Source organism: Stenella coeruleoalba (assembly GCF_951394435.1).
Source record: "Stenella coeruleoalba genome assembly, chromosome: 8".
Taxonomy (NCBI): Eukaryota; Metazoa; Chordata; class Mammalia; order Artiodactyla; family Delphinidae; genus Stenella; species Stenella coeruleoalba.
In genome coordinates, this window is record NC_137154.1 from 45,421,961 (window position 1) to 45,447,178 (window position 25,218).

Below are 25,218 nucleotides of genomic sequence, written 5' to 3' on the forward strand. Positions count from 1 at the left end.
ATATAGCCTGATAACATAATTGAGAAAAGAATGTAAAATGCAAAACTTATGACTCTCTTTGTGGATAATGGAAGCAAAGATTTTATTAAAACTTGTCCCTAAAAAGCACTTTATACATAGATTATTCTTCTAGTTTAATTTTGCTTAGGTAGCACTGTTTCCTTCTTATTAGTCAGCATTGTTAGCATTTTTGAGTAATCATAGATTTGATGGAGACTTGTGGAGGAGTTGCTGAATTACGGAAGAAGTTATTACAGCAGAAAATAAATTATGTGGTGCTATAAATACTTAACTCAGTGACTCAGCAAATTCCCTTTATGTCCAAAGGGAAACGTTTTGTACCTAACTCATGAAGTCTGTTTTTAATTTCTGCAGCCTTGCAGTTGTCCCTGTTTGTCACTGATAGATTTTTCTGTGGTGAGAGAGGCATAAAGATAAAGAGAGACCACTTTCAGAGGGAGATTAAGTACTGGGGAAATGAAAGCAGGGAGAACGCTCAGTCATAGGACTGCTTCAGTACTGACGGCAGGGGATTACCAGGAAGAAGTCAGAGAACCAGCTGGAATGACCGTGAGAAATTAAATAGTTTTATTATACTCTTGGGTGACATTTCTAGCTAATAAAATTAGAATGAATATTGTAATGTTAGAAGCAAACCACTGGAAAACATGTAATTAACTTTTTAAAAATTCAACAAGCATTCTGTATATCCCCAATACTCATATTTAAGATACTTTAACCAGACATTTGAGTTGATTCCAAGATGTGCCAGAGATGGCTTTAAGAGAGAGATGATATGTACACAAAAGTTTTTAATTATTTGTGTTTAATTAATAGTTTAATGCTTAGTTTTTAAAACCTAATAAATTTTGGCCTATTAATAAATATTTATTATCATTTCTTAATGACCATGTGAAGATAGGAACAATATAGGAACTGATTTCACATAATACATTTTCTTATAAAACAGTAGGGTATTACTTCTTAAAAAAAAAAAAAACCCTCTGTACCTTGATCATTTTTGTTGTAATACAAATACTAATACTCTTTATTGCTATTACATTGTACTACATTGGCAGCTAAAATCTGTCAGTAGTTGTTCTATCTTATATAATTCTGAGAGAGGTTTTAAGATGGCATTTTAGCACATTCTTGAGCAAAAATAGTCCTAGATGTAAATAGAATGAAATAATTGTTAGAGAAGTATAAACAAAGTTCTATATAAGATAATGTCTTAGTCTGCTCAGATTGCCACAATAAAATACCATAGACTGGGTGGTTTAAACAACAGGATTTTATTTTCTCACAGTTCTGGAGGCTGGAAATCCAAGGTCAAGGTTCCAGCCAATTTGATTTCTGGTTAAGGACTCTGTGGCTTGAATCCACCTCTTGCTCTGTCCTCATAGGGCCTTACCTCATGCATGTGTGGGGAGTAGAGAGGGAGGGGGAGAGAGATAGAGAGCTCTCTGGTATCTCTTCTTATAAGGGCACTAATCCTATCAGATTAGGGCCCCATCCTTATGACCTCATTTAACCTTAGTTCCTTCAAATACAACCACACTGGGGAGTTAGGTCTTCAACATATGAAGTTTAGGGAGGCACGAACAGTCCTAACAGATAGGAAATAGAGAAGGAGTAACCAGGAAAAGCATTTTGAAAGAGACCTTTGAATAGGCCTTTGGAGAATGAATAGGATTTTAACCATTAGGGATTGGAAGGAGAGATTCCAAGTGGCAGAAATAGTTTAACCAATGTCATGGCAATGGGAAAGCAAAGAATATGTTCAGCACATAGAGCATTCAGCTCCTTCACCTGCAGGATGACATCTACATAAGTGAATAGTACTCAGGAAGTCCAGAAAGAGAGGATGTGGCCAAATTATTTAGTATCTTATAAAACAACATTTCCTGGTTTCAATACTGCTCTAAGTAGCTGTGTGACCTTGATTATGTCACTTTACTTCTGTGTGTCTTAACATCCCCATGTGTCAATGAAAAAATTCAACTATCTCTGAGGTTTCTTTTAACTTAGGGAGTCTATACTTCAAAAAAAAAATAAGTGATTTAAGTTTAACACATGTTATGTGTTTGTGTGTGCCTGTATACTTTCACATTTGTGCTCTCACACCAGCAGATATGCATACTTCTGCAAGTGTTTGATGATAGGCATAAAAACCTACTGTCACTTAGGTATGTTGAACTTGAACTCCTCCCACCTCTCCATGAATTAGGAACGTTTCTCTGCATATTCCAAGGACCCAAGCTGGACCTCCCAGGGAGAACTGACCAGGCAAACTGAGGAGATAGATGATTTCCCCAGCCTTGTTCCATGCCCTTTTCCAACTTCATTGGCCCTCTTATTTTCTCCTGCATCAGGCTTCCAGTTTCCTAATGACTGCTTTTTCTACCCTGCTAAGGAAACTTAATCTCAAAGCCTTTTTCGTATTCATTGGTAGGCAACTGGCTAAAGGTATCCCCAAACCTTCAGGGATATTTGCCTTTTAGTAGGAACTAGACCTTAAACTATAAGAAAGAAACATGAACAGTAAAATTTTAGACATTAATAAATGGACATAAAAGCTGGGAATTGGGGTGCATAGGTGGATTTTTCTGGTGTTCCTAAAATCCTTAGAAGTGGGAAATGATCCCTTGGAGCTTAAAAACCATCCCCTAGAAGAGTTTAGTATAGCTTTACAGCTATTTTATTCTTAGCCTGGACCTGTCTTAGTTATTTTTAGCCAGATAATACTGTTATTTACTTATTTTTTAGAATTCTGGGTATAGTTGTGGACTTACCATGCAAACACTTAGGTAACTTTGACCTGATCTTTATGATTCAGTGGATAATTCTTCTTGGGAAACAGTACTAGATCAACAGCTTGTTCATCATTCTAGAGGCTCAGTTTTAATGAATCTTTCCAAAATAAATAAGGAACAGTAGAACTGAAATTGAAGAAGAGCTGTTTTCCTCAAAAACAAGGGCGTATTTCTTTTCAAGAAATAACCTTTTCCCCCACTATATATAGTCAACTCATAATACTGAGTTTTTCTTCTCAAAAATAGGTTGGTCTGCCTCTATCAGATACACATCCAAGTCAAAAAGGTGTTGTCTTTATAATGAACTTAGGTGACTCATCTGAGAATATTCTATCGGTCAGAAGCACTTCAATGTCCAGCCCTAGTACTCACTGCTCTGTGGCCTCCACTTTGCGTGGGCACCAGCTTCATGACTCATACCGGCTGTCCATCACTTGTTCTCTGAAGACCACAGTTTCAAAATATAACCCTTAGAAAACAGTTGCCGTTACTTCACCTGCAATTGAGTGTATTATGGATGCAGCCTACAATTTGAGTCTTTATTTGGTCATTGACAAGAGTCTTAAGTTTTTGAGTCAAAATTTCAATAAAATACATAAATTTAGGACCCAAGATGTTGATTTTGTTGTTTGTAAGGATGCTTTCAGGACTTACTTTGCTCTTTATAATTCTAACAAAATAATTTAACGGTGTGTGTGTCTTTGTGTGTCTAGAAAAGTTGAGTAGATGGAAACTAAGGAAGGAGAAGATGTACCTCAAAATTGTAATCTAACAGTACTGTGATTTCTGCTTTCATCTAGTAAGAAGTAGAAAATAGTGTAAGGAAGAAGTTCATTTTTCTTAAGATTATTTACTTGGTAATAAAACTCAAGTTAAAAATCACTTGAAATCAAAGCTTTCTGATTGTGTTTTCTCTCTAGATTCTTTGTTATCAGAACAGTCTCTAAGACAGTGATAACATTATCCAAATTTAATCAGAGGATTTAAATTCTAAAGTTTAATCACATAAGAAAATAAATGTGCTTTTCCATGGGATACATCTTTGTCTTTTTTATCCTAATATAGTAGTGAACTGTTAACATGCAGGACATCTAGAGCTGGATGACTGTTGCCAGGTTTCTAGGTGTCTGGACTGCCCAGCTGCCTCTGTATATCCCTAAAACTGCTTACTGTTCCTCTACCCAGGCAGGCGCTTATATTTTCCGGAGATAACCATGACTTCCCACATGGGCTTTCGGCTGTTGCACATGACCTAGTACAACTATGCCTAATGCAACTATGTTGCACATGACCTAGTACAACCTTGGCATAGTTGTACTATTTACTAAATACATATTAACTGCCAGGTACTATGCTAAGTGTTTTCCGTATCGAATCTTCCCACCTCCCTGGGGCAGAGCTAAGCTGACATGAAATTAGCACGGACGGTACACCATAATTTTCTTAGTTTTGCTTTCATAATATACCTTCTGAATTACCAAGGCTGTGGTGAATGACTACTACCATTCATGATTGTGAGCTCATTTTTTTCTTTTTTTATTGTGGTAGAACACACATAACATAAAATATACCATCTTCACTGCTTTTAAGTGTAGAGTTCAGTGACATAAAATACATTCACATTGCTGTGCAGCTATCACCACCATCCATCCCCATAATTCTTTTCATCTTGTAAAACTGAAACTCCGTACCTATTAAACAATATCATTCCCCATTCACTTCTCCCCCTATCCCCTGGTAACCACCATTTCATTTTCAGTCTTTATGACTTTGACTACTCTAAGTGCATCACATACGTGGGATCACACAGTATTTGTCTCTCTGTGACTGGCTTACTTCACTTAGCATGATGTCCTCAGGGTTCATCCATGTTATAGCATATTACAGAATTTCCCTTTTAAGACTGAATAATTGTATGTATATACCATGTTTTGCTTATCTATTCATCAGTCGAAGGACACTTGGGTTGCTTTGACATTTTAACTATTGTGAATAATAGTAATGCTGCTATGAACGTACCTGCACAGATATCTTTTTAAGGCTCTGCTTTCAATTCCTTTGAAGTAGAACTGCTGGATCATATGGTAATTCTACTTTTAATTTTTTAAGGAATTAATCATACTGTTTCCCACAGCAGCTATACCATTTTACATTCCCACCAACAGTGTACAAGGGTTCCCCTTTCTCCACATCCTCACCAACACGTGTTATTTTCTGATTTTTTTTTGAGTAGCCATCCTAGTGGGTGTAAGGTGGTATCTCATTGTAGTTTTGACTTGCATTTCCCTAATAATTAGTGATGTTAAGCATCTTTTCATGTGCATATTGGCTATTTGTATATCTTCTTTGGAGAAATGTCTATTTCAATCCTTTACCCATTTTTAATCAAGTTGTTCTGTTGTTGTTGTTGAGTTTTAGAAGTTCTATATATATTTTGGATATTAATCCCTTATCAGATATATGATTTGCAAATATTTTCTCCCATTGTGTGGGTTGCCTTCTTGCTCTGTGGATTGTGTCTTGATGCACAAAATTTTTAATTTCATGAAGTCCAACTTGTCTTTTTTCTTTTGATACCTGCGCCTTTAATGTCATATCTAAGAAATCATTGCCAAATCCAATGTCATCATATTTATATACGACACTAATCCAAATCTCTTTAGACCTGTGTAGCACACTGTAAAAATTGCTTTTTAGTGATTACTTCAGGTCACTGAAAAGACTCTCCAAGCCCTAGAAAGGTGGTTTTCTTTTCATCTCTGATAAAGTGAAATCCAAGAATCATTAGTATCACCAAAGCTATTTTTAGACTAGCTAATCTATAATTTTTATCTAGGAACAATATTCAGTTCCATCAGCGGAGGAATGAGTTACTTTAGAACATGTGCTATTTTGGGTAAATGTATAGCATCTTTGCCTTTGTCACTCCATCTCTGCAATCTGCCAAGACAGTAGGGCTTGGGCATTGGAACCAATGGTTGTCAGTGCCTCTTCCACCCTCACTTGTTAAACTGTTGCATTGTTCCAAATGTCAGTTCTCTCACTCTAGATCTATTTGCTTAGATCAAATTCCTCTGTGCTCCAGGAGGAATTTTGTACATACTAATGAACAAAGAGAAAGAAACAGTATAGATCATCTACTCTGAGCAGTATAAGTCAAGGGAATGGCCTCTTGTAAATTAGATTTCAGTTAATGGGTATCTTTATAGAAGTGTATCCTCGGGCTTCCCTGGTGGTACAATGGTTAAGAATCCGCCTGCCAATGCAGGGGACACAGGTTCGAGCCCTGGTCTGGGAAGATCCCACATGCCGTGGAGCAACTAAGCCTGTGCGCCACAACTACTGAGCCTGCGCTCTAGAGCCTGCGAGCCACAACTGCTGAAGCCCACGTGCCTAGAGCCCATGCTCTGCAACAAGAGAAGCCACTGCAATGAGAAACCCACGCACCGCAACAAAGAGTAGCCCTCGCTCACCACAACCAGAGAAAGCCCGCACGCAGCAACAAAGACCCAATGCAGCCAAAATTAAATGAATGAATGAATGAATTTTTAATAAAAAGAAATGTATCCTTAAGACAGAGATTGCATAATAGATTGAGGCCAAATCACAAAATTTTAATATCCAGCAAAACTTTACAATATCCTGATTAATTTTTTTCTAATTAACCTAGGATTAAAACTGTAAACATTTTGGGGAATTCCCTGGAGGTCCAGTGGTTAGGACTCCATGCTTTCACTGCCAAGGGCCCGTGTTCAATCCCTGGTTGGGGAACTAAGATCCGACAAGCCATGTAGCATGGCCAAAAAAAAAACCTTAAACATTTCATTTCAAACCACAGAGTTGAAAATCTTATTTTGGACTACTTTCCTGCCTTGATAATATAGTAAAATAAGCACAATTGGCCAAACTTTTTATTTCAGCGTTTTTTAGAACTTTGGGTTTATCATTTGAAATACAATTCTTACCTAGGAATAGAGATTTTGTAGGCAAAATTTCAATAACCTGCTGAATCTTAGCTGAGCCTAAAACATGCCCTGCAAGGTTTGGAGTTTGAATTTGTCATTTTTCTGAAATCTCTCAAGTACTAGGGATAAATACTATACCTGTGGTTGCTAGAGAGTAAAAACTCTACATGACATAATAGAGATTTATTTCCAGACCACTCAAGGGCCCACATATTTTGTAAGAACAAAATTCTGAGATAATGGAAGACCTTTAACACTTGCTTCTAGGTCATTATAATAGAAGTTGACCCATCCACTAACTTAGTCTAAACATATTTCTTTTCCGTGTCTCAATTTACATATTTGTAAAAACAGGTTTCAAAAGAATATTCTCTGAGAAGTAACTAATAAAAATTATTTTCTATTGGGGCTTCCCTGGTGGCGCAGTGGTTAAGAATCCGCCTGCCAATGCAGGGGACACGGGTTCGAGCCCTGGTCCGGGAAGATCCCACATGCCGCGGAGCAACTAAGCCCGTGCGCCACAACTACTGAGCCTGCAATCTAGAGCCCGTGAGCCACAACTACTGAGCCCTCACACCACAACTATTGAAGCCCACGCGCCTAGAGCTTGTGCTCCGCAACAAGAGAAGCCACCGCAATGAGAAGCCCGCGTACCGCAACGAAGAGTAGCCCCCGCTCGCCCTAACTAGAGAAAGCCCGCATGCAGCAATGAAGACCCAATGCAGCCAAAAATAAAAATTAAAAAAAAAAAACAAAATAAAATAAAAAAATTATTTTCTATTTAACTTTATTCCACATATAATAATTGCATTTTAAAGTGTTTTCTAATTTAATACCTTTCAAAGTAATATATGTATATAAGTCAGAAATATAAAGATTACATGGTTTATAACAAAAAACAAAGGTCCCTGCCTTACTTCCAAGATCTGCTTTCCAGAGACAATCATGTTCAATTGTTCAGATGTTTCTTTTGGTATTTGGCTTAGTGTTTCTAACATGCTTTTACTGCTTTTTCTTAATTTTACAATGTTAGATGTTATCAGTTTACTTGGAATATGAAAATTTAGATCTCCTACTTTCACCACCATACCACCTCTACATATTCTTACTTATAAATTCCCTCCCTCCTTCCATTCCACATAAATACCACCCTACCTGGCAAAAAGTCTGATGCCGTAGTGATTTCTAATCCTTTGTGTCACCCATTTTTTTCCTTGTGCTTCTTTATAGGATTCTCCTTTAAGGATTAAGTGTCCCTAATGATATACTTTAATGTGGTTCTTTTTTCATTCAGTTTGCCAGACATGAGATGGCTCTTTCAATTTGAAAATCCATGCCCTTCGATTTATTTATTTATTCATTTATTTAATCATCTGTTTTTCCTATTTTTCTTTCTCGAACTCCTACTAGTTGGATACTAATGCCTAGACTAATACTCTATTTTTTTTCAATATTTTATTATGAAATTTTTCAAACAGAGAGAAAATTTTTTTAATTTACAGTAGACATCCATAAACCTACCATCTAGAGTTTAGTATTAACATTTTTTCTATCCTTTCTTTGTATATATCTATCCATCCATCAATCCATCTTATTTTTGATGTATTCTAAAGCAAATTATAGTCAACATATAATTCCAGTACTTCAACACGCATGTCGTTTTGTAGCGAGAATTGTAATTAGAGTTTGCATTTTCTTCTTTTGAGGTAAAATTTACATACAAACTTATGTGTACATTTGCTAAGTGTTTTTAGTAATTTTTTTTAAAAATAAATTTATTTTATTTATTTATTTATTTTTGGCTGTGTTGGGTCTTCGTTGCTGCACGTGGGCTTTCTCTAGTTGTGGTGAGCGGGGGCTACTCTTGGTTGCGGTGCGTGGGCTTCTCATTGCGGTGGCTTCTCTTGTTGCGGAGCACAGTCTCTAGGCACGTGGGCTTCAGTAGTTGTGGCACGCAGGCTCTAGAGCACAGGCTCACTAGTTGTGGCGCACGGGCTTAGTTGCTCCGCGTCATGTGGGATCTTCCCGGACCAGGGCTCAAACCCGTGTCCCCTGCAGTGGCAGGCAGATTCTTAAGCACTGCACCACCAGGGAAGCCCTTAGTAGCTTTATTAAGGTATAACTAACACATAAACTTACATAGTTTAACTGTACAATTTGATTTGATAAGTTTTGACATATATATATGTCCCCCATGGAACCATCACCACACTCAATATAGTGAACATACTCATTACCCCCAAAAGTTTCCTCATGTTTCATTGTAATCTCTTCATCTCATCTAACCTTCACCCCCATCCCCAGGAAACTACTGATCTAATTTCTGTCAGTACAGAATTTGCATGTAGTTAGCATATTCTGTGGTTATATATAAATGTAGTTATACAGTATATGATCTTTTTTGTCTGATTTCTTCAGCATAATTATTTTGAGATTCATCTATGTTGTTGCAGTTTATTCCTTTTTATTGCTGAGTAGTATTCCATTGTAAAAAAAAAAAAAATCCCGCAGTTAACCTTTTGGTGAACATTTGTTGTTTCCAGATTTTATCCATTACAAATAAAGCTACTGTGAATAGTTGTATACAGATCTTTGTATGGACATACATTTCATTTTTTTCTTGGGTAAATACCTAAGAACGGAGTGGCTGGATCATATGGTAGGTGTATGTTTAACTTTTTAAGAAATGGCCCAAGTTTTTTTCCAAAGTGCTACCATTTTATATTCCTTTCAGTAGTGAATGAGAGTTCCAGTTCCTCACACACTAATGTCATTGCTTTTAATTATAGCCATTCTATAGATATGTAGTGATATTTCATTGTGATTTTTATTCTCATTTCCCTAATGACTGATAATGTTGAGAGTCTTTTCATGTGCTAATTTGCTTTCTGTGTATCATATTTGGTAAAGTGTCTATTCAGGTATTTTGCCCATCTTTTAAAACTGAATTGTTTGTTTTCTTACTGTTGAGTTTTGAGAATTCTTTACATATTCTGGATATAACTCCTTAGCAAATTTATGATTTGCAAATATCCCTAGAAGCCTTAGAGTATTAGGTTTTACATTTAAGTCTATGATTCCTTTTGAGTTAATATTTCTATATGGTACTAGATATGATCAAAGATTCAATTGCTCTGACACCATGTATTGCAAAGATTATCCTTTCTCTACTTAATTGCCTTACACCTTGGTCAAACATGTGGGAAGATCTACATTTTTGACAAACTTTGGAAGAATTTGTGTTGAAGGGGTATTAGTTCTTTCTCAAAAGTTTGGTAGAATTCCTAGTGGAACCATGTGTTGAGAGTTTTCTTTGTGGGAAGATTTTTTACTAAAATTTCTATTTCTGTAATAGATATGGGCCTATTCAGGTTATCTGTTTTCTTTTGTTTGAGGTTTGGTAGTTTGTATAAATATCTTTCAAAGAATTTGTCCATTTCATCTAATTTGTCAATATTGTCAATAACAAAGTTATTCATAGTATTTATGATCCTTTTAATATCTGTAGAATTTCTAATAATGTTACTTCTCATTCTTGATAGCAGTAATTTTATCTTTTTTCTTTTTCTAAGCAGTCTGACTAATTGACTACTTATCAATCTTATTAATCTTCCCAAAGAACCAGCTTTTGGTTTCATTGGTTTTCTTTATTGGTTTTCTGTTTTCCGTTTCATTGATTACTGCTTTAATCTTTATTAATTGCCTTCTTCTGCGGGTTTTGACTTTAATTTGCTTTTCTTTTTCTAATCTCTCTAAGTATAAGCTAAGGTCATTGATTTGAGACCATTCTTTTCCAATACAGGCATTTATTGCTGTAAATCTCCCCCAAAGTATTGCTTTAGTGGCATCTCACAAATTCTGATATGTTGTGTTTTCATTTTCATTTAGTACAAAGTATTTTCTAATTTCCTTTTTTATTTCCCCTTTGATCCATGAGTTGTTTAGTTTCCAAATATTTGAAGATTTTTCTAGATACCTTTCTGCTATTGATTTCTAATTTAATTCCATTTTGGTCAGAGAATATACTTTGTATTATTTGAATCCCTTTAAATGTATTAAGACTTACTGCCCAGAGAGCAGGTTTTCTTGATAAATGTTTTTTATGCACTTGAAAAGGGTGGGTTTTTTGCTGTTGTGCTATCAATGTCTATCAGGTTAAGTTAGTTGATAGTGTTATTCAAGTCTATTATATCCTTGCTGATTTTCTGATTACATTTCCATTAATTACTTAGAGATATTGAAATCTCCAAATATAATTGTGTATTTTTCCTTGCATTTCTATGAGATTTCATTCATGTATTTTGAAGCTCTCTTGTTTGTACATAAACACTCTGGGGTTTTATGTCTTCTTGATTAATTGACCCTTTACCATTATGAAATGACCTTCTTTATCTGTGGTAATATTCTTTGCTTTGAAATCATCTTCTATTAACATAGCCACGCCAGCTTCCTTTTGACTAGTGTCAGTATACTATATATTCTTCCATCTTTTTTTTAAAGTAAACTTTCAGAGCATTTTGACATTTACCAGAAGTTGCTAAGACAGATAGTTTCCATGTGTACTTGCCCAGTTTCTCCTGTCAGCAACCTTTTTTTTTTAAGTGATAAAATAAAGTATACATAGCAACCTTTTTTAAAAGTTTTATTGAGATATAATTCACATGCCATAATAATGCACCCATTCAGAGTATACATTTCAGTGGTTTTTAGTGTATTCCCTTTCACCATAAGCAATTTTCAAACATTTTTATTACTACAAAAAGAAACACCGTACCCATTAGCTGTCACTACCTATTTCTCCTCATCCCCCGAGCCCTAGGCCACAACAAGTCTACTTCCTATCTCTATGTATTTGCCTGTTCTGGACGTTTCACATGAATGAAGCCATGCAATATGTAATCTTTCATAACTGGCTTCTTTTGCTTAGCATAATGTTTTCAAGGTTCATCCATGGTATAGCGTGTATCAGTACCTCACATTTTTTTACTGGCACGTATTACATTGTACATATATACTACATTTTATTCATCAGTTGATACACATTTGGGTTGTTTCCATCTTTTAAATTGAGATATAATTCATATACCCTAAAATTTACTCTTTTAAAGTGTGAAAAGGGCTTTCCTTCTCTGTGTAGTAGGGGTTTCAGCTTTATCTGATCTTCAACATTTGTTACTGCTTATAAATCCATTTTATGACATCTAAAATTTTATTAACATCATTTATCTGGTGTCTGTTTTCTCATTCTCTTTGTTCTTGTATGTTTAAAAAATGTTTTTCTTTTGCTGTCATTTCAGTGGAGTTCAGGGAGCAAAAGAATATTCAGTCTGCCACATTTAATTTAAAAATCTCTTAAAATTATTTTTGAAGAAGGAAAATAAATTGTTCAGAATTCTATTACCTTTAATTCATTTTCATTTTGTCTTTTTCCTCCCAGTCTTTGTATGCTGTTTCCTCCCAGTGCTGTTATAAACATCATCATTAGGTTCATCAGTCCACAGCTTCCAATAAACACTTATGGATAGATTTTTTTTGGCTTGTTTCTAAACAGGTTTAAGAATAGTTAAATAAAATATGTTTTAAAATCTGTGAGTTTGTAAAAATATGAATTTAAAAAAAGAAAAAGTAATTGTTCATCTGTAATAGATGCTGGAAAAACAAGTCATTTTTTAAATTTTTGGTGTTTTTTTTTTAATTTTTTAAATTTATTTTTGGCTGCATTGGGTCTTTGTTGCTGTGCATGGGCTTTCTCTAGTTGTGGCGAGCGGGGGCTACTCTTTATTGCGGTGCATGGGCTTCTCATTGTGGTGGCTTCTCTTGTTGCAGAGCACGGGCTCTAGGTGCACAGGCTTCAGTAGTTGCAGCACGTGGGCTCACTAGTTGTGGCATGCGGGCCCTAGAGTGCACGGGCTTCAGTAGTTGCAGCATGTGGGCTCAGTAGTTGTGACTCACGGGCTCTAGAACACAGGCTCAGGAGTTGTGGCACACGGGCTTAGTTGTTCTGTGGCAGGTGAGATCTTCCCAGACCAGGGCTCGAACCCGTGTCCCCTGCATTGGCAGGTATTCTTAACCACTGCACCACCAGGGAAGTCCCCAAGTCATTGTTTTTAAAACTGATAAATGAAGGGATAAAATCATGTTTTTAACCTGCTTTCTTTTTCTTTATAGAAACATTCTAGCTAATAAGTGAGGAGGTAATGGTAGAATGAAAATATCAGTATTTTATTGCTCTTAATGATTAATGAATCTAGGCATTGACCATCAATGGCCTTTAATATTACAGAAAGAGGGGCTTCCCTGGTGGCGCAGTGGTTGAGAGTCCGCCTGCCGATGCAGGGGACACGGGTTCATGCCCCGGTCCGGGAAGATCCCACATGCCGCAGAGCGGCTAGGCCCGTGAGCCATGGCCGCTGAGCCTGCGCGTCCGGAACCTGTGCTCTGCAATGGGAGAAGCCACAACAGTGAGAGGCCCATGTACCGCAAAAAAAAAAAAAAAATTACAGAAAGACAACCAGATTTGCCTCTTACAATAGTATCTCCATGAAATATTCTTGCCAGACAATCAAGCCTGAATCTGATCACGCTTCTAGATCCAACTACCAATTTGCAGGAAATGCAGAGGACAAAAGAATAGGTCACGTGAGACCATTGGGACGCAGTCAGCAGCCACTAGACGGATGGAAGTTCTGTTGGACAAATAATCCAGTTTCTTCAAAAAACAGATTGCAAGTGGTGGGAAAAAAAGAGAGGCAGACAGACAGGTGGTAAAGAAATCTGTAGATTAAAACCAACCTCAGAGATATATAAACTAATGTAATATATGGACCTTATTTGGGTCCTTCCTGAGTCAAACAAACTGTAAAAAAAAAAATAAAAATAAAAAACAAGGAAAAAGACAAACTTTTTAACATTTATAAGATAAATTAAAAATTTAAACACTGACTAGATATTTTATATTAAAGAATTATTGTTAATTTTTTCAAATAGTAGATCTGTAAAAAGTCTATGTGAAATAATTTCTCATTAGAAAAATAACCAATGTACAATAACCCAAAAATGTTTATTGGTACAGATAACAATGGGAATATTTCTTAGGCTCCTCTCAAGTAGTTCCAGGAACTATATTAAATAGTACTGAAGCTAATAATCGAAGTTGACAGTTGACATGAACCATTGTTTATAATAGCTAAAAGGTAGAAACAATACAAATATCCATTAACAGGAACAAGGAAATGCTATATATTCATACAGTGGAATTTCACACAATAGTTAAATTGTGATTAAGAAATTAAATTCTTAGCTAAACTACCTAGGTTTGAATCCCAGCTCTGCTCCACCATTTCCTGGCAATATTCTCTTGGACAAATTACTTAACTTCTCTGTGCCTCAGTTTCTTCCCCTTTAAAACAAGGGTAATAATAGTACTTACCTCAGTGGATCATAAGATTGCTATAAATACTAAGTAAGTTGACAAATGTATATAGTGAGAGATCAGTACAAGTTAGTTATAATAGCAATAATTATTATTACCTTAATAAGTCTAGCAACATAATACGTGAAAAGCCAAGTGGCAGAATAAAACACAATATGGTACCATTTATATAAAGTTTAAAAACCTACCAAAAAGAGGCAGGGATTTAGATCCAGTTTTGTGTTTTTAGGAATACGAGACCCAGGCAAAGGACTTGACAACAAGCTAGTATTAGATTTCTACTAAATTCTGGACCACAAAGGAAAGAAATTGATTCATCCTCTCTTCTCTCAATATTTACTAAGCAGCTTCATACAGAGAATCATTAGAAGGATACATAGTTTAAGGACTTCAACCCTGTCATTCCAGCTACTGACACTGGCACATCAAATGAATACTGGGCAATGCTTGTGAATGAATATACTTCTTGTGTAGAAATTTTGTGCCTGGATCTTCTAAGCAGCCCAGGAGAGGTTTAGACCATTACGCATTTGAGGTTACTTGCACTCTTCAGTATCAGGTAGTAGAACAGGAAAAGCTATGGTAGATTCTCACATTACCTCCGTTTAACTAATTTGATTACTCACCTTTCTGTAAACCCCACTGACTAATGAACACAGTATTCGTTGTTGTAGGCCACTGTCTTTCTGTCCCTTCTGAGTTGTTTGTTTACAAAGAGCTAGGTGTTTTGTCCCAATTAATTATATAGTTTAATTAAATATTACATAAATCAATGAAATATAAGATGTATACTTTGAAAAGCATTAATAAGGAATAAAATGCAATATAATCCTATATATTCTTTATGGATATAAACAGGTATAAAAACATAAATAGGAATGAAAAATACCTAATTCAGGATCATTGTTGCCTCTAGGATAGGAGAGAAATGGGATCAACAGAGGTACACAGTAGGCTTCAACCAGATCCATAATGTTGTATGTCCTTTGTTTTAAAAAAATGCACAAAGCAAATATGTTTAAGATGTGGTTAAGAGTTGATAAATATAGGTTTTGAATACACGTTTTCCCCATTCCTGTCTCCCTTTTGTTTGTCTCTCAAGACTAAGCATTTCACCAAAGTTCATCAGAAAATACTCAGAAGTTAATTCTTTTTTTATTTTTTTCAACATCTTTATTGGAGTATAATTGCTTTACAATTGTGTGTTAGTTTCTGCTTTATAACAAAGTGAATCAGTTATACATATGTTCCCATATCTCTTCCCTCTTGCGTCTCCCTCCCTCTCACCCTCCCTTTCCCACCCCTCTAGGTGGTCACAAAGCACCGAGTGATCTCCCTGTGCTATGCGGCTGCTTCCCACTAGCTATCTATTTTACATTTGGTAGTGTATATATATGTCCATGTTAATTCTTCAAGTGACTTAATATGTGGACTTCACAGGCCAGTGTAGAATCATAAAAGGGCTGGCTGGCACCATCCCTGAACTGTGCCGTAGGGTACACTTGTATTCCAGTGTCCAGAACTGGATAGGAAATACCCAGCAATTTAAACAGTGAATCTTTGTATTCTAATTATTCTTTTTAAGAACACTACATATTTATGGAATCACTCCTCCCAGGAGCTTTTTCTCCTGAAATCTGGCTTCCCTCTGAACTCCCTAACTGAAGCCTTGGGGCTGGAGAGCAAACGTATCTAGCCAGACAGTCCTTAGATAGGCCTCTCATACTGATATCTTAACCTTCCCTTGACCAACTCGTCTCTGAGATGACTTGTATCCATTTACTTGGATTTGAATCTGGCCTGCTGGTTAATGAGCCCCGTGAAGTTTATTCTCCATATCTTGTCCCATGCTGGGTTTCCTTTGAATGCTTTGTGGAAAATGAATGGTATTCTTAATCTAGTACCTTCAGAGCTATTTTTTCTAGATAAGGAAGGAAGTCAACACATTCTTAAACATCTCATAAAATTGCATGGCAAAATATCACTTGTTTATTTAGGATAAAATCATAAGAATTATTATGAAATGTAAATAAATATTATTGCCAAAATTGAAGAGGAAAAAAAGATGCCATTTGACAACAGTATTACCACCACCCTCAAACCTTCATTGTGGATTAAGTCTCATCTGTGTACAAAATAAAAGGTCATAACGCTGGCATATGGGCCAATTCGAGAAACCATCTTGGGAAAGTCTTTTTTTTCAAACCAAAAAAGTGATCAGAATCATGAGATAGTTTTATCTACAGGTGCTTATTTTCTTTGTTTACTAAAACTACTATTAACACTATCATAGAACATAATGAATCTGAACCCCTAAGCAGTATCATTGCCTCTTTCTCTAGATAATTATAGTTTTGTTTTGTGAAATATCTTAGTTTTTGTATCTTACAGAAATGACATAGAATAATGGAAAACCTTATCTCTGTTCCCTTTTCTTCTACCCATCTTGCTGTGTGACCTTGGGCAAATCCATTTGCTTTATGGGGTCTCTCAAATGTACAGTGAGGGCATGCAGTATTCACCTTCCACCCAACTTTCTAGCCCAGTCAGAATGCATGGCTCCATTTTTGCAATTCTTATTTAAAAAGCCTTATATGGATGGAATCTAGGCAGAATAAGGTGCTACTGCCCTCTGCTGGCCCTAAGAACACACCTACCCACCAGTGCAGTGGATCTGCCCATCTGAACAGCAAGGAACTCAGTGCCCCTTGCTTGCACTTGAGAAGACATAGCAGGAAACCACAAAGAAAGGAAGCACATTTCATATTTGGAAAAATAATAATATTTAAAGTATTGGGGAATTAATGATTTCTTATGCATGTATCAGATGCCATCACCATTTGTGACTGACTTGCCACCAAAAAGTGCTTATCCTATAATCTCTTCACCTTGCTGTCGTTCTCACCTAGTAAACAAGCTGTGGGTTCTGACCCTTTGGGCCACTGTCACTGTTACACCATTTTTCTGCCTTGGAACACATTCAGTCCACTTTTGTTCAAAAGATTTAGGGAAGTTTTTACATATTCACTTGTAGTTTGTGAATAAACAGGTAGATAATAACTGGTATGTGCCAAGGAAAGTGAATATGCAGCATCAGTGAGAAAACTGCTGAAAGAGAGAGGCAGGGCTTCATTAGACTCTCAGATTCCTACAGTGCTCTGTCAAGTTGTAATAAGAGATTTATAATTAATTATAACTTTCTGTTTTGTTGATGATCCTAAAAGGACCACATGTGAGAAACTGATAAGGATTTGTTAAGAGCTCAGTTTTTCTGAGCTCATCTATATTAATACAATTTCAGAACTCCAAAATTTTAGAATCTGTTGTTACATTGTGTTTGTAAGAAATGGTGCTGCCTCTGGCTATACTCAAGGGAAAGGCAGTTGAGAATTATGCTTTTACCTTGTTTAAATTTTATGCCTTTAAAATCTCTTTCACAATAGGCCTATGCACTGCCACTGAGGTCATTGTTATTTCTTAGAGTGGTTGGGGCAAAAATAAACCCAGTTCAACCCACATCTCAGGTGTCCTCAAGTAGAGTATAGAAGGAGTATGTGACTCACAGTATCTGTGGCTCACAGAACCACACACATTTTGTCCTTGATTCCCATAGGTGGAGAGTAGCTGTGTCTTAAATGAGCAGTCTTTGCACAGCTTCCCCTTGGGGATCTCCTGATAGGTGCTTCATGGTCAGTTCCAGCTTATAGCCCTTAAAAGAGTTATGGACGATCATCCCAACAGCAGTGCATAGGCCTATCTTGAAAGGGACTTACATATGGGATGCAGAAGTACACAGACTCTACTAGGCAAAATCACAGCCACCCCACTTCCAACTATATAAGTACTACATTTCATGGTATACATGGTGCCTATTCCAGCTGTAGGTTTAGTCTGTTCTTAATCAAGAAGGAAATTAATTAGCATGTACTGAGCATATGATTTTTACCAGGAATCTTATACATTTGTTATGCATCCCTAAGAAATGAACCAACTTTTTGCTACATAACTGCTATGTATATAACCTTAATAGTGATCTTCAGTGTCCAACATTTTAGAAGAGAATTCGCTTATTGAATTACTTCAAAATAAAACTTACATTATCAAAAACTTTACTGATAGAAAACAAATTAACTCAATTCTAAAGAATAAAATGGAACAAAAATTATCTGTCTATTGAAAGTATTATCAGGTATTTGCTGAGAAATAATGATTTAAAATTTTTTGAAACATCTTTAACTTTTAGAGGTGAAAGAAACAGCTATGGAAAGGTGACTCAAATCATTTACTGAAGTTTGGCAACTAAGTTGTCTGTAAAATTTAAAACGCAGCATTAATTAAAATCATATCAGAGGTTTCAAGGCAGAATACTACTTTGGGAAACAAAATCCTAAAGTGAAGGAAAAAAAACAGATAGTTGTGCTAAACAGTATTTAATTTATTTATGATTTGCTTTCAGTTTCTTTGCAAGATAATTTGCTATAGCAAAAAGAGCAGGGACTTTGGAAACAAACTTTGGGCTTGAAACCTAGTTCCACCACTTATGTAATTGCTATATGGCCTTGGGCAATCACTTAAACCTTGAATTTCTGTTTTCTCTTCTTTAAATTGGCAATAATAATGTGCATCTTAACGAGATTTTTAGTATAAATGAGATGCATAAAGATTTATGAAGAGCCTCAAGTGACTGCAGAGTTAGTTTTCTTTCCCTCTGTTGTTAATCACAGAGTAGGGTTTACTCTTACTTAGAAGCCCAGCAGGAAGTTCTGGAAAGGAAGGTTTGGTTTGAGATTACCTTCTCACATCCAGACCTGGTTACCAGAAAATGCCCCAGAAGCCTGGGACAGTCATCTATGGATTTTGTGAGCCAGACAGCAGCCTCGGTAGGGAGGTAAATGGCTGGAGTGAGCAGGAGGGAGGGTGCAATTCCTCTTGAGTCCCAGATTCATAATATGCCCTCATTCTGTGTGCAAGGCGAAGCTGTAGGCTCACTCGCATTTCAATTAGTGTCCCCCTAACCCCACCAAAATGTACTCTATTACCAAGTAGAAGAAATTTTGAATTATCTGGAGTTTTATATTTAGGTTGTCATGAATTTTATTATATGTCCTAATTGTAATAAGAGCTACCAACTCTACAGTGCTTGCTGTGTGCACAGTACAGTGTTTAGGTACTTTTCATATATTCTCTAATTCATATAATTCCTTTGATTTTTAGCTGTTGCTAAAATGTCCATTTTAATAGATAAAGTGACAGAGACTCTGAAGGATTTGATAGCAAGCCCAAAGTTGCCAGTTAAAAATATGTAAGTTGATGATTGCTAAGCTTGCACTGCCATAAGATATTGTTTAGATAAATCCTTTTATCACATTCATGATTATCTGCGGCCCCTGTAACCTTCTGAACTGTCATGACTCTGTCAGCCCCATGGTGATGTATATTGTGTGTTCTCACAGAAACTGGCCCCTGGAGTCAGCCAGTTTGCTTACACCTGTGTACAGGACCACCCCATTTGGACGAATCAGCAATTTTGGGAGACAACCTTTTACAATGCGGTGCAGGAACAGGTTCGATCCCTGTATCTCTCAGCCAAGGAAGACAATCATGCCCCACATCTGAAGCAAAAGGTAAGATAAAGAAAGGTATTTGTGTGGGGCTGTGGTCCTGGCTTCAAGGAAAGCTTACTCAGGTGTTCCCAGGGCCAAAGGAAATCTAGCCACTTCCTACCAGTGTATTTGGGGTTTACTTTAGGAAGCCCTCTGGTGAGCATCTTTCTCCTGTTGATTTCTGACATTTTTTTTCCATAATAACTTCTTACTACAGTTCTGTAGCACTAGAATTGTTTTATTGTATTTTAATAAATAAGAATTCGCTGGAAACAACTATAGGAAGTTGAACAGAAAGAATAACCCTAAAATACCTAGGCAGATGTCTTTATGCAATTAACTTCTTGAAGAAATGTCAAATTAAAGTCAGTTGACTCCTAAATAAATGCTCAAAAGTATGCCAGCAATAAATCTAGGTCTTCTTTTAGGAGTATTCTATATGTTTCCATATATTTTTATCACCATAAAATAAATTTAAGGAAACTATCAAGAAAATAGTTTAAAATAAAGAATATTGGTTTTAATTTGAAAGAGCAGTTTAAATTTTTCTGAAATTTTGAAATGTCATACACTAGCTGTCTGGTCTTAGGCAATTCACTTTACCTTTCTGTGCCTTATTTCTACATTGGTAAAATCAATAGATTAGATTATTGTAAGACTTTAATGTCTAATACAAGTAAAGGACATTGAAGAGTTCCTGGCACATACTAAATAATAACTGTTAGAAATTACTGTCCTCATTAATTGAACTTAAAGCAGCACTAAGGGCTGATTATCAGTGTTGGTTCACTTTAAGAGTAATTTTTTTTAAGTTTTTTTTAATTTATTTTTTTATTGAAATATAATTGAAGAGTAATTTTTAATCCTACATGCTGGGCTAATACATTGCTGCTGATCCTTTCCTCCATTTTAAATTTGCCTTATATTACATGAGATAAATGAACCTCTATAGCTAACTGAAACTACCTAGTAGTCCCATATTTCTATGACCTCAAGTAATTTTAAACATATTATTGATCTATTATTGAGTATGATAAGAACAGAAACTTAAATAACAAATAGCACTATATGACATCAATCTGGTATTGCAAATTATTGTTGTACAATTAGCTTTAATTGTTTTTTCTTAATTTAAAACTCTCAAAACACCAGATGCACTTGGAAAAGGGGTAACTTGTAGAAGATCCAAAAAGTATTAGCTCAAAGTCATATTCTAGAAATAATTGGCCTGGTGGGGTGCTTTTGATAATTTTTAAAGAAGATGTGGTGCTAACATTGGTATATCTCAAAAACGTTCATAGAGCAAATACATGTCACTGCTTCTGTGTCCTTTATTCTATAAAAGTCTGTCTCTGATCCCCAGTTTAGGTATGGTGAGACTATAGATATACCAGCTCTTCATAAGCTGTAAAGTGCTGTGCAGATGTGGGTTACTGCTGTTGTTTAACTCTTCAGCCTATAGGAAACCCCTCTTTAAAATCCCATGGACACCTATATACCCATGTGGTGATAATGTTTGATTCCCATATTTACAAAGAAACCTAGCTCTGATTTTTTGTGACTTTGGTCATTCTATCTTCTTCTCCAAAGAGCAGAAGAAAAGAAACAGCAGAGTACTCGAAAATGCTACTGGCACATTTGACCTGAGCGTTAATAGGTACTTCAGGTCAACGATTTGTTATAACTGGCAACTTGAAGGAGATAGAGCCATAGAGATAGATAAATGCAGTGAAATGTTAGCAATGAGAAGTGTGTACATCTTTGTTTTGCTGCTGCTTCCTTGTGTTTGTCATGTGGTTCCATTCAAGGCCTGTTGGAGCTCAGAAAAAAAGACTATGTTTCATGTTGTTATATTTTGTTTATATATTTTCATTTTTACTGACATAGGTATTTGATAGATGAATTATTAAAACATCTTCCATGTTTTTTGAAGCTCATGTCAAGTGATAGATTTGGATTTTTTTTAATTTTTACTATATTTTTAAAATTTTGGCTACGTTGGGTCTTCATTGCTGCAGACGGGCTTTCTCTAGTTGCGGCGAGCGGGGGCCACTCTCCGTTGCAGCGCACAGGCTTCTCATTTGCAGTGGCTTCTTTTGTGCGAGGGGTGCGAAGCTCTAGGTGCGAGGGCTTCAGTAATTGCAGCACGTGGGCTCAGTAGTTGTGGAACACAGGCTCTAGGGAGCACGGGCTTCAGTAGTTGCAGCATGCGGGCTCAGTAGCTGTGGCGCACGGGCTCCAGAGCGCAGGCTCAGTAGTTGTGGCGCACGGGCTCAGTTGCTCTGCAACATGTGGGATCCTCCCAGACCAGGGATCGAACCCGTGTCCCCTGCATTGGCAGACGGACTCTCAACCAGTGCACCACCAGGGAAGTCCCAGATTTGGATATTTTTGCTTTGGTTTTTAGGGTAAACTGCCTGATGACCAATACCAGGAGAAGACAGCAATGGACCTGGCAGCCGAGCAGCTACGCCTTTGGCCTACTCTGAGCAAATCAGCTCAGCAGGAGCTGGTGCAACGTGAGGAAAGCACTGTCTTCAGTCAGGCCATTCACTTTGCAAACCTCATGGTCAATCTGCTAGTTCCACTAGATACAAGTAAAAACAAGCTCCTAAGAACATCAGCACCAGGAGACTGGGAAAGTGGGAGCAACAGCATTGTCACAAACAGGTACCAAATGTGGACACACAGAGACCCTCCTATTCTTCTTGGCTTAGCACAGAATATAAAGTATTTCGGGCAAATATTGCTATACATATTTCAAAAAGCAACCATTTTCCTCATCTTCAGACTTGCTCAGCTTTTCTCTATTAAAAGACTTTCACTACATCCAACTATTGTTAATCACCTCCCATACTCTCTTCTCTTTCATGACCTCTGATTTTTCAAATGTCTCAACCACTACTGATCCAGCCCTTCAGTCACTTTCCACCACAGCAATTTACAGAAAGCACTCTGGAAAATTACTAATGAACTCCTTCTTGTCAAAGTGATTATTTGTTTCTTGGCCCTCCTTTTCCTCAGTTTATCCATTGCATTTGCCTGTAATCATGTCCTCAACCATTCCTTGCTCTTAACCCTACTACTTCCCATACCACTGAGAATAAAACCATAAGGCCTAACAGGATCTGGCCCCTGGCTATTGCTCAGACCTTATTTCCTATCACTCTTCCGTCAATGAAACTGGTATCCCTGTTCAACATTCGAGGCATGATACTGCCTCAGGGCCTTTGTACTTCTTGTTCCTGCAATCTGGAATACTCTTCCTGAAATAGTCATAAGAATCACTCCCTCACTTCATTTAGTTCTCTGCTCTAATGTCACCCACCCAGAGAGGCCTTCCTGACTTCCTTGTCTTAAGTAACACATCCATCACTTGCTCATACCTTTTTTTTCTTTCATGACATTTTCTACAATCTGATTTACATAGTGAGTGGCTAAGACACCTAAGTTTGTTAATGCTTTGGGATGGTGTGATGGCCAAATTCATTGCTTTGCTTTACTTCTAACACTGATTCAGCTAATGTGGTTGGATTTGGAAGAAAGAGAAGTGAGTAGTTTAGAATTGGCAGTGAGTCTTTTCCATGACTAGCAGTCTAAAAGAAGTCATAGGAGGCAGGAGTATTTATTGAATTAAAAAAAAAAAAAAAGGCAACACGGGCAGGTATTACACTTTCACATCTGCTCCATTTCAAATTTATTCCCTTCTTTTGCATGATTTGTATCACCTACAGACAAATGATGGTTTCAAAGTGACCAAAATGGTTGTGATTCACTGACAGAAAGAAGAATATTGGCAAGAGAAGGGTTCATAGGACAATTTTGTTCTTCCATTTGGAAAAATATGCTACTTGCTGAAAAAAGTTCTTTTACTTTGCCTACCAGGGACATGTCCCCCGGTTGCCAAAGGCCAAAGATAGCCATATTACTTTGTCTGGCTCCATGTGGCAATTAATTTGGAAGGACAAGTTTTTTTAGAAGGTCCAAGTATCAGATAAAATTTAAAGTCTCTTTTTGTTTTATTTTCTGTGGTTCGTGAGTTCCTCTTAGAAAAATGACAGAAGGTATTCCTTACAAAAACAAATCTGGATCCAAAGAACAATGCCCGACAATAGCTTCCAAATGTCGGCAAACAGAACATCGTGTTTCACCACTATCACTTATAGAGAAGCCATGGAGTTAAGTGAGGTTTCTACTTGAGTATACATCCCTTTGAGCAAGTTTAAATTGCTGTGGAAGATCACTGTGATATAGTAGTCATTTGTTTTACTGACCATGATTTCTTTCCTTGACTTTCTTAGTATTGCAGGAAGTGTAGCTGAGAGCTATGATACAGAAAGTGGGTTTGAAGATTCAGAGAATAATGACATTGCCAATTCTGTTGTGCGTTTCATTACCCGATTTATTGACAAAGTTTGTACAGAGAGTGGAGTTACTCAGGATCACATCAAGAGCCTGCATTGCATGATACCAGGTAATCACTTTGCAGATATCAGAGAACCAGAATATTAGAGATAACTGAATAAGAATTATTCTTATGGGTCTGTTTTCTCCAGCATAATACTTGGCTTCCATGTAGTTTAGCCTGCTATTTATTTTTTGTTTCAATTGGTTTCTTTCAATAGTTTTAAATTATAGTAAAATATATCATAAAATTTGCCATTTTAAACTTTTTTAAGTGTAAAATTTAGTGGCATTAATTATATTCACAATGTTGTACAACTGTCACCAACTGTCTATTACCAAAACTTTTTCATCACCCCAAACAGATACTCTGTACCCATTAAGCAACAGCTCCCCATTCTCCACCCTCTAGCCCCTGGTTACCTCTAATCTACTTTCTATCTCTATGAATTTGCCTATTCTAGATACTGCATATAAGTGAAATCATATAACACTTGTCCTTTTGTGTCTGGTTTATTTCATTGAGCATAATGTTTTCAAGGTTTATCCAGTTGTAGCAGGTATTGTAACTTCATTTCCTTTTATGACTGAATAATACTGTAATTGTATGGATATACCACATTTTATTTATCCATTCATCTGTTGATGGACACTTGGATTGTTTTGACCTTCTGGCTGTTGTGAACAGTGCTACTATGAATATTCATGTACAAGTATCTGAGTCTTATTTTCGGTTCTTTTGGGTATATACCTCGGAGTGGAATTACTGAGTCATATGGTAATTCTGTGTTTAACTTTTTGAGGAACCACCAAACTATGATTAGTTTTTAATTCTAAAATATCCAGAATTTGTTTTAATTCTGCTTGTTTGGTACTCTTTCATTTTGAATACTCTGATTCATCCCAGGAATTGTAGCTATGCACGTTGAAACCCTAGAAGCAGTGCATCGAGAGAGTAGAAGACTTCCACCTATACAGAAGGTAATTATTCCAGACTA

At 36.5% G+C, this 25,218-nt stretch overlaps 1 protein-coding gene across 5 annotated transcripts in view; it reads left to right on the forward strand.

Annotated features, from left to right (window-relative positions):
• SBF2 (SET binding factor 2) overlaps positions 1-25,218 on the forward strand; it is a 472,518-nt gene that overhangs the window by 380,109 nt on the left and 67,191 nt on the right. For 4 of the 5 annotated variants that reach the window (XM_079929044.1, XM_079929040.1, XM_079929042.1 and 1 more), the window contains 4 exons: positions 19,667-19,837; positions 22,224-22,486; positions 24,118-24,290; positions 25,128-25,201. In XM_079929044.1, coding sequence (XP_079785170.1) covers positions 19,667-19,837; positions 22,224-22,486; positions 24,118-24,290; positions 25,128-25,201 — 681 coding nt within the window. The remainder of the gene's footprint in view (positions 1-19,666; positions 19,838-22,223; positions 22,487-24,117; positions 24,291-25,127; positions 25,202-25,218) is intronic. The other variant, XM_079929041.1, reaches the window with a different exon arrangement.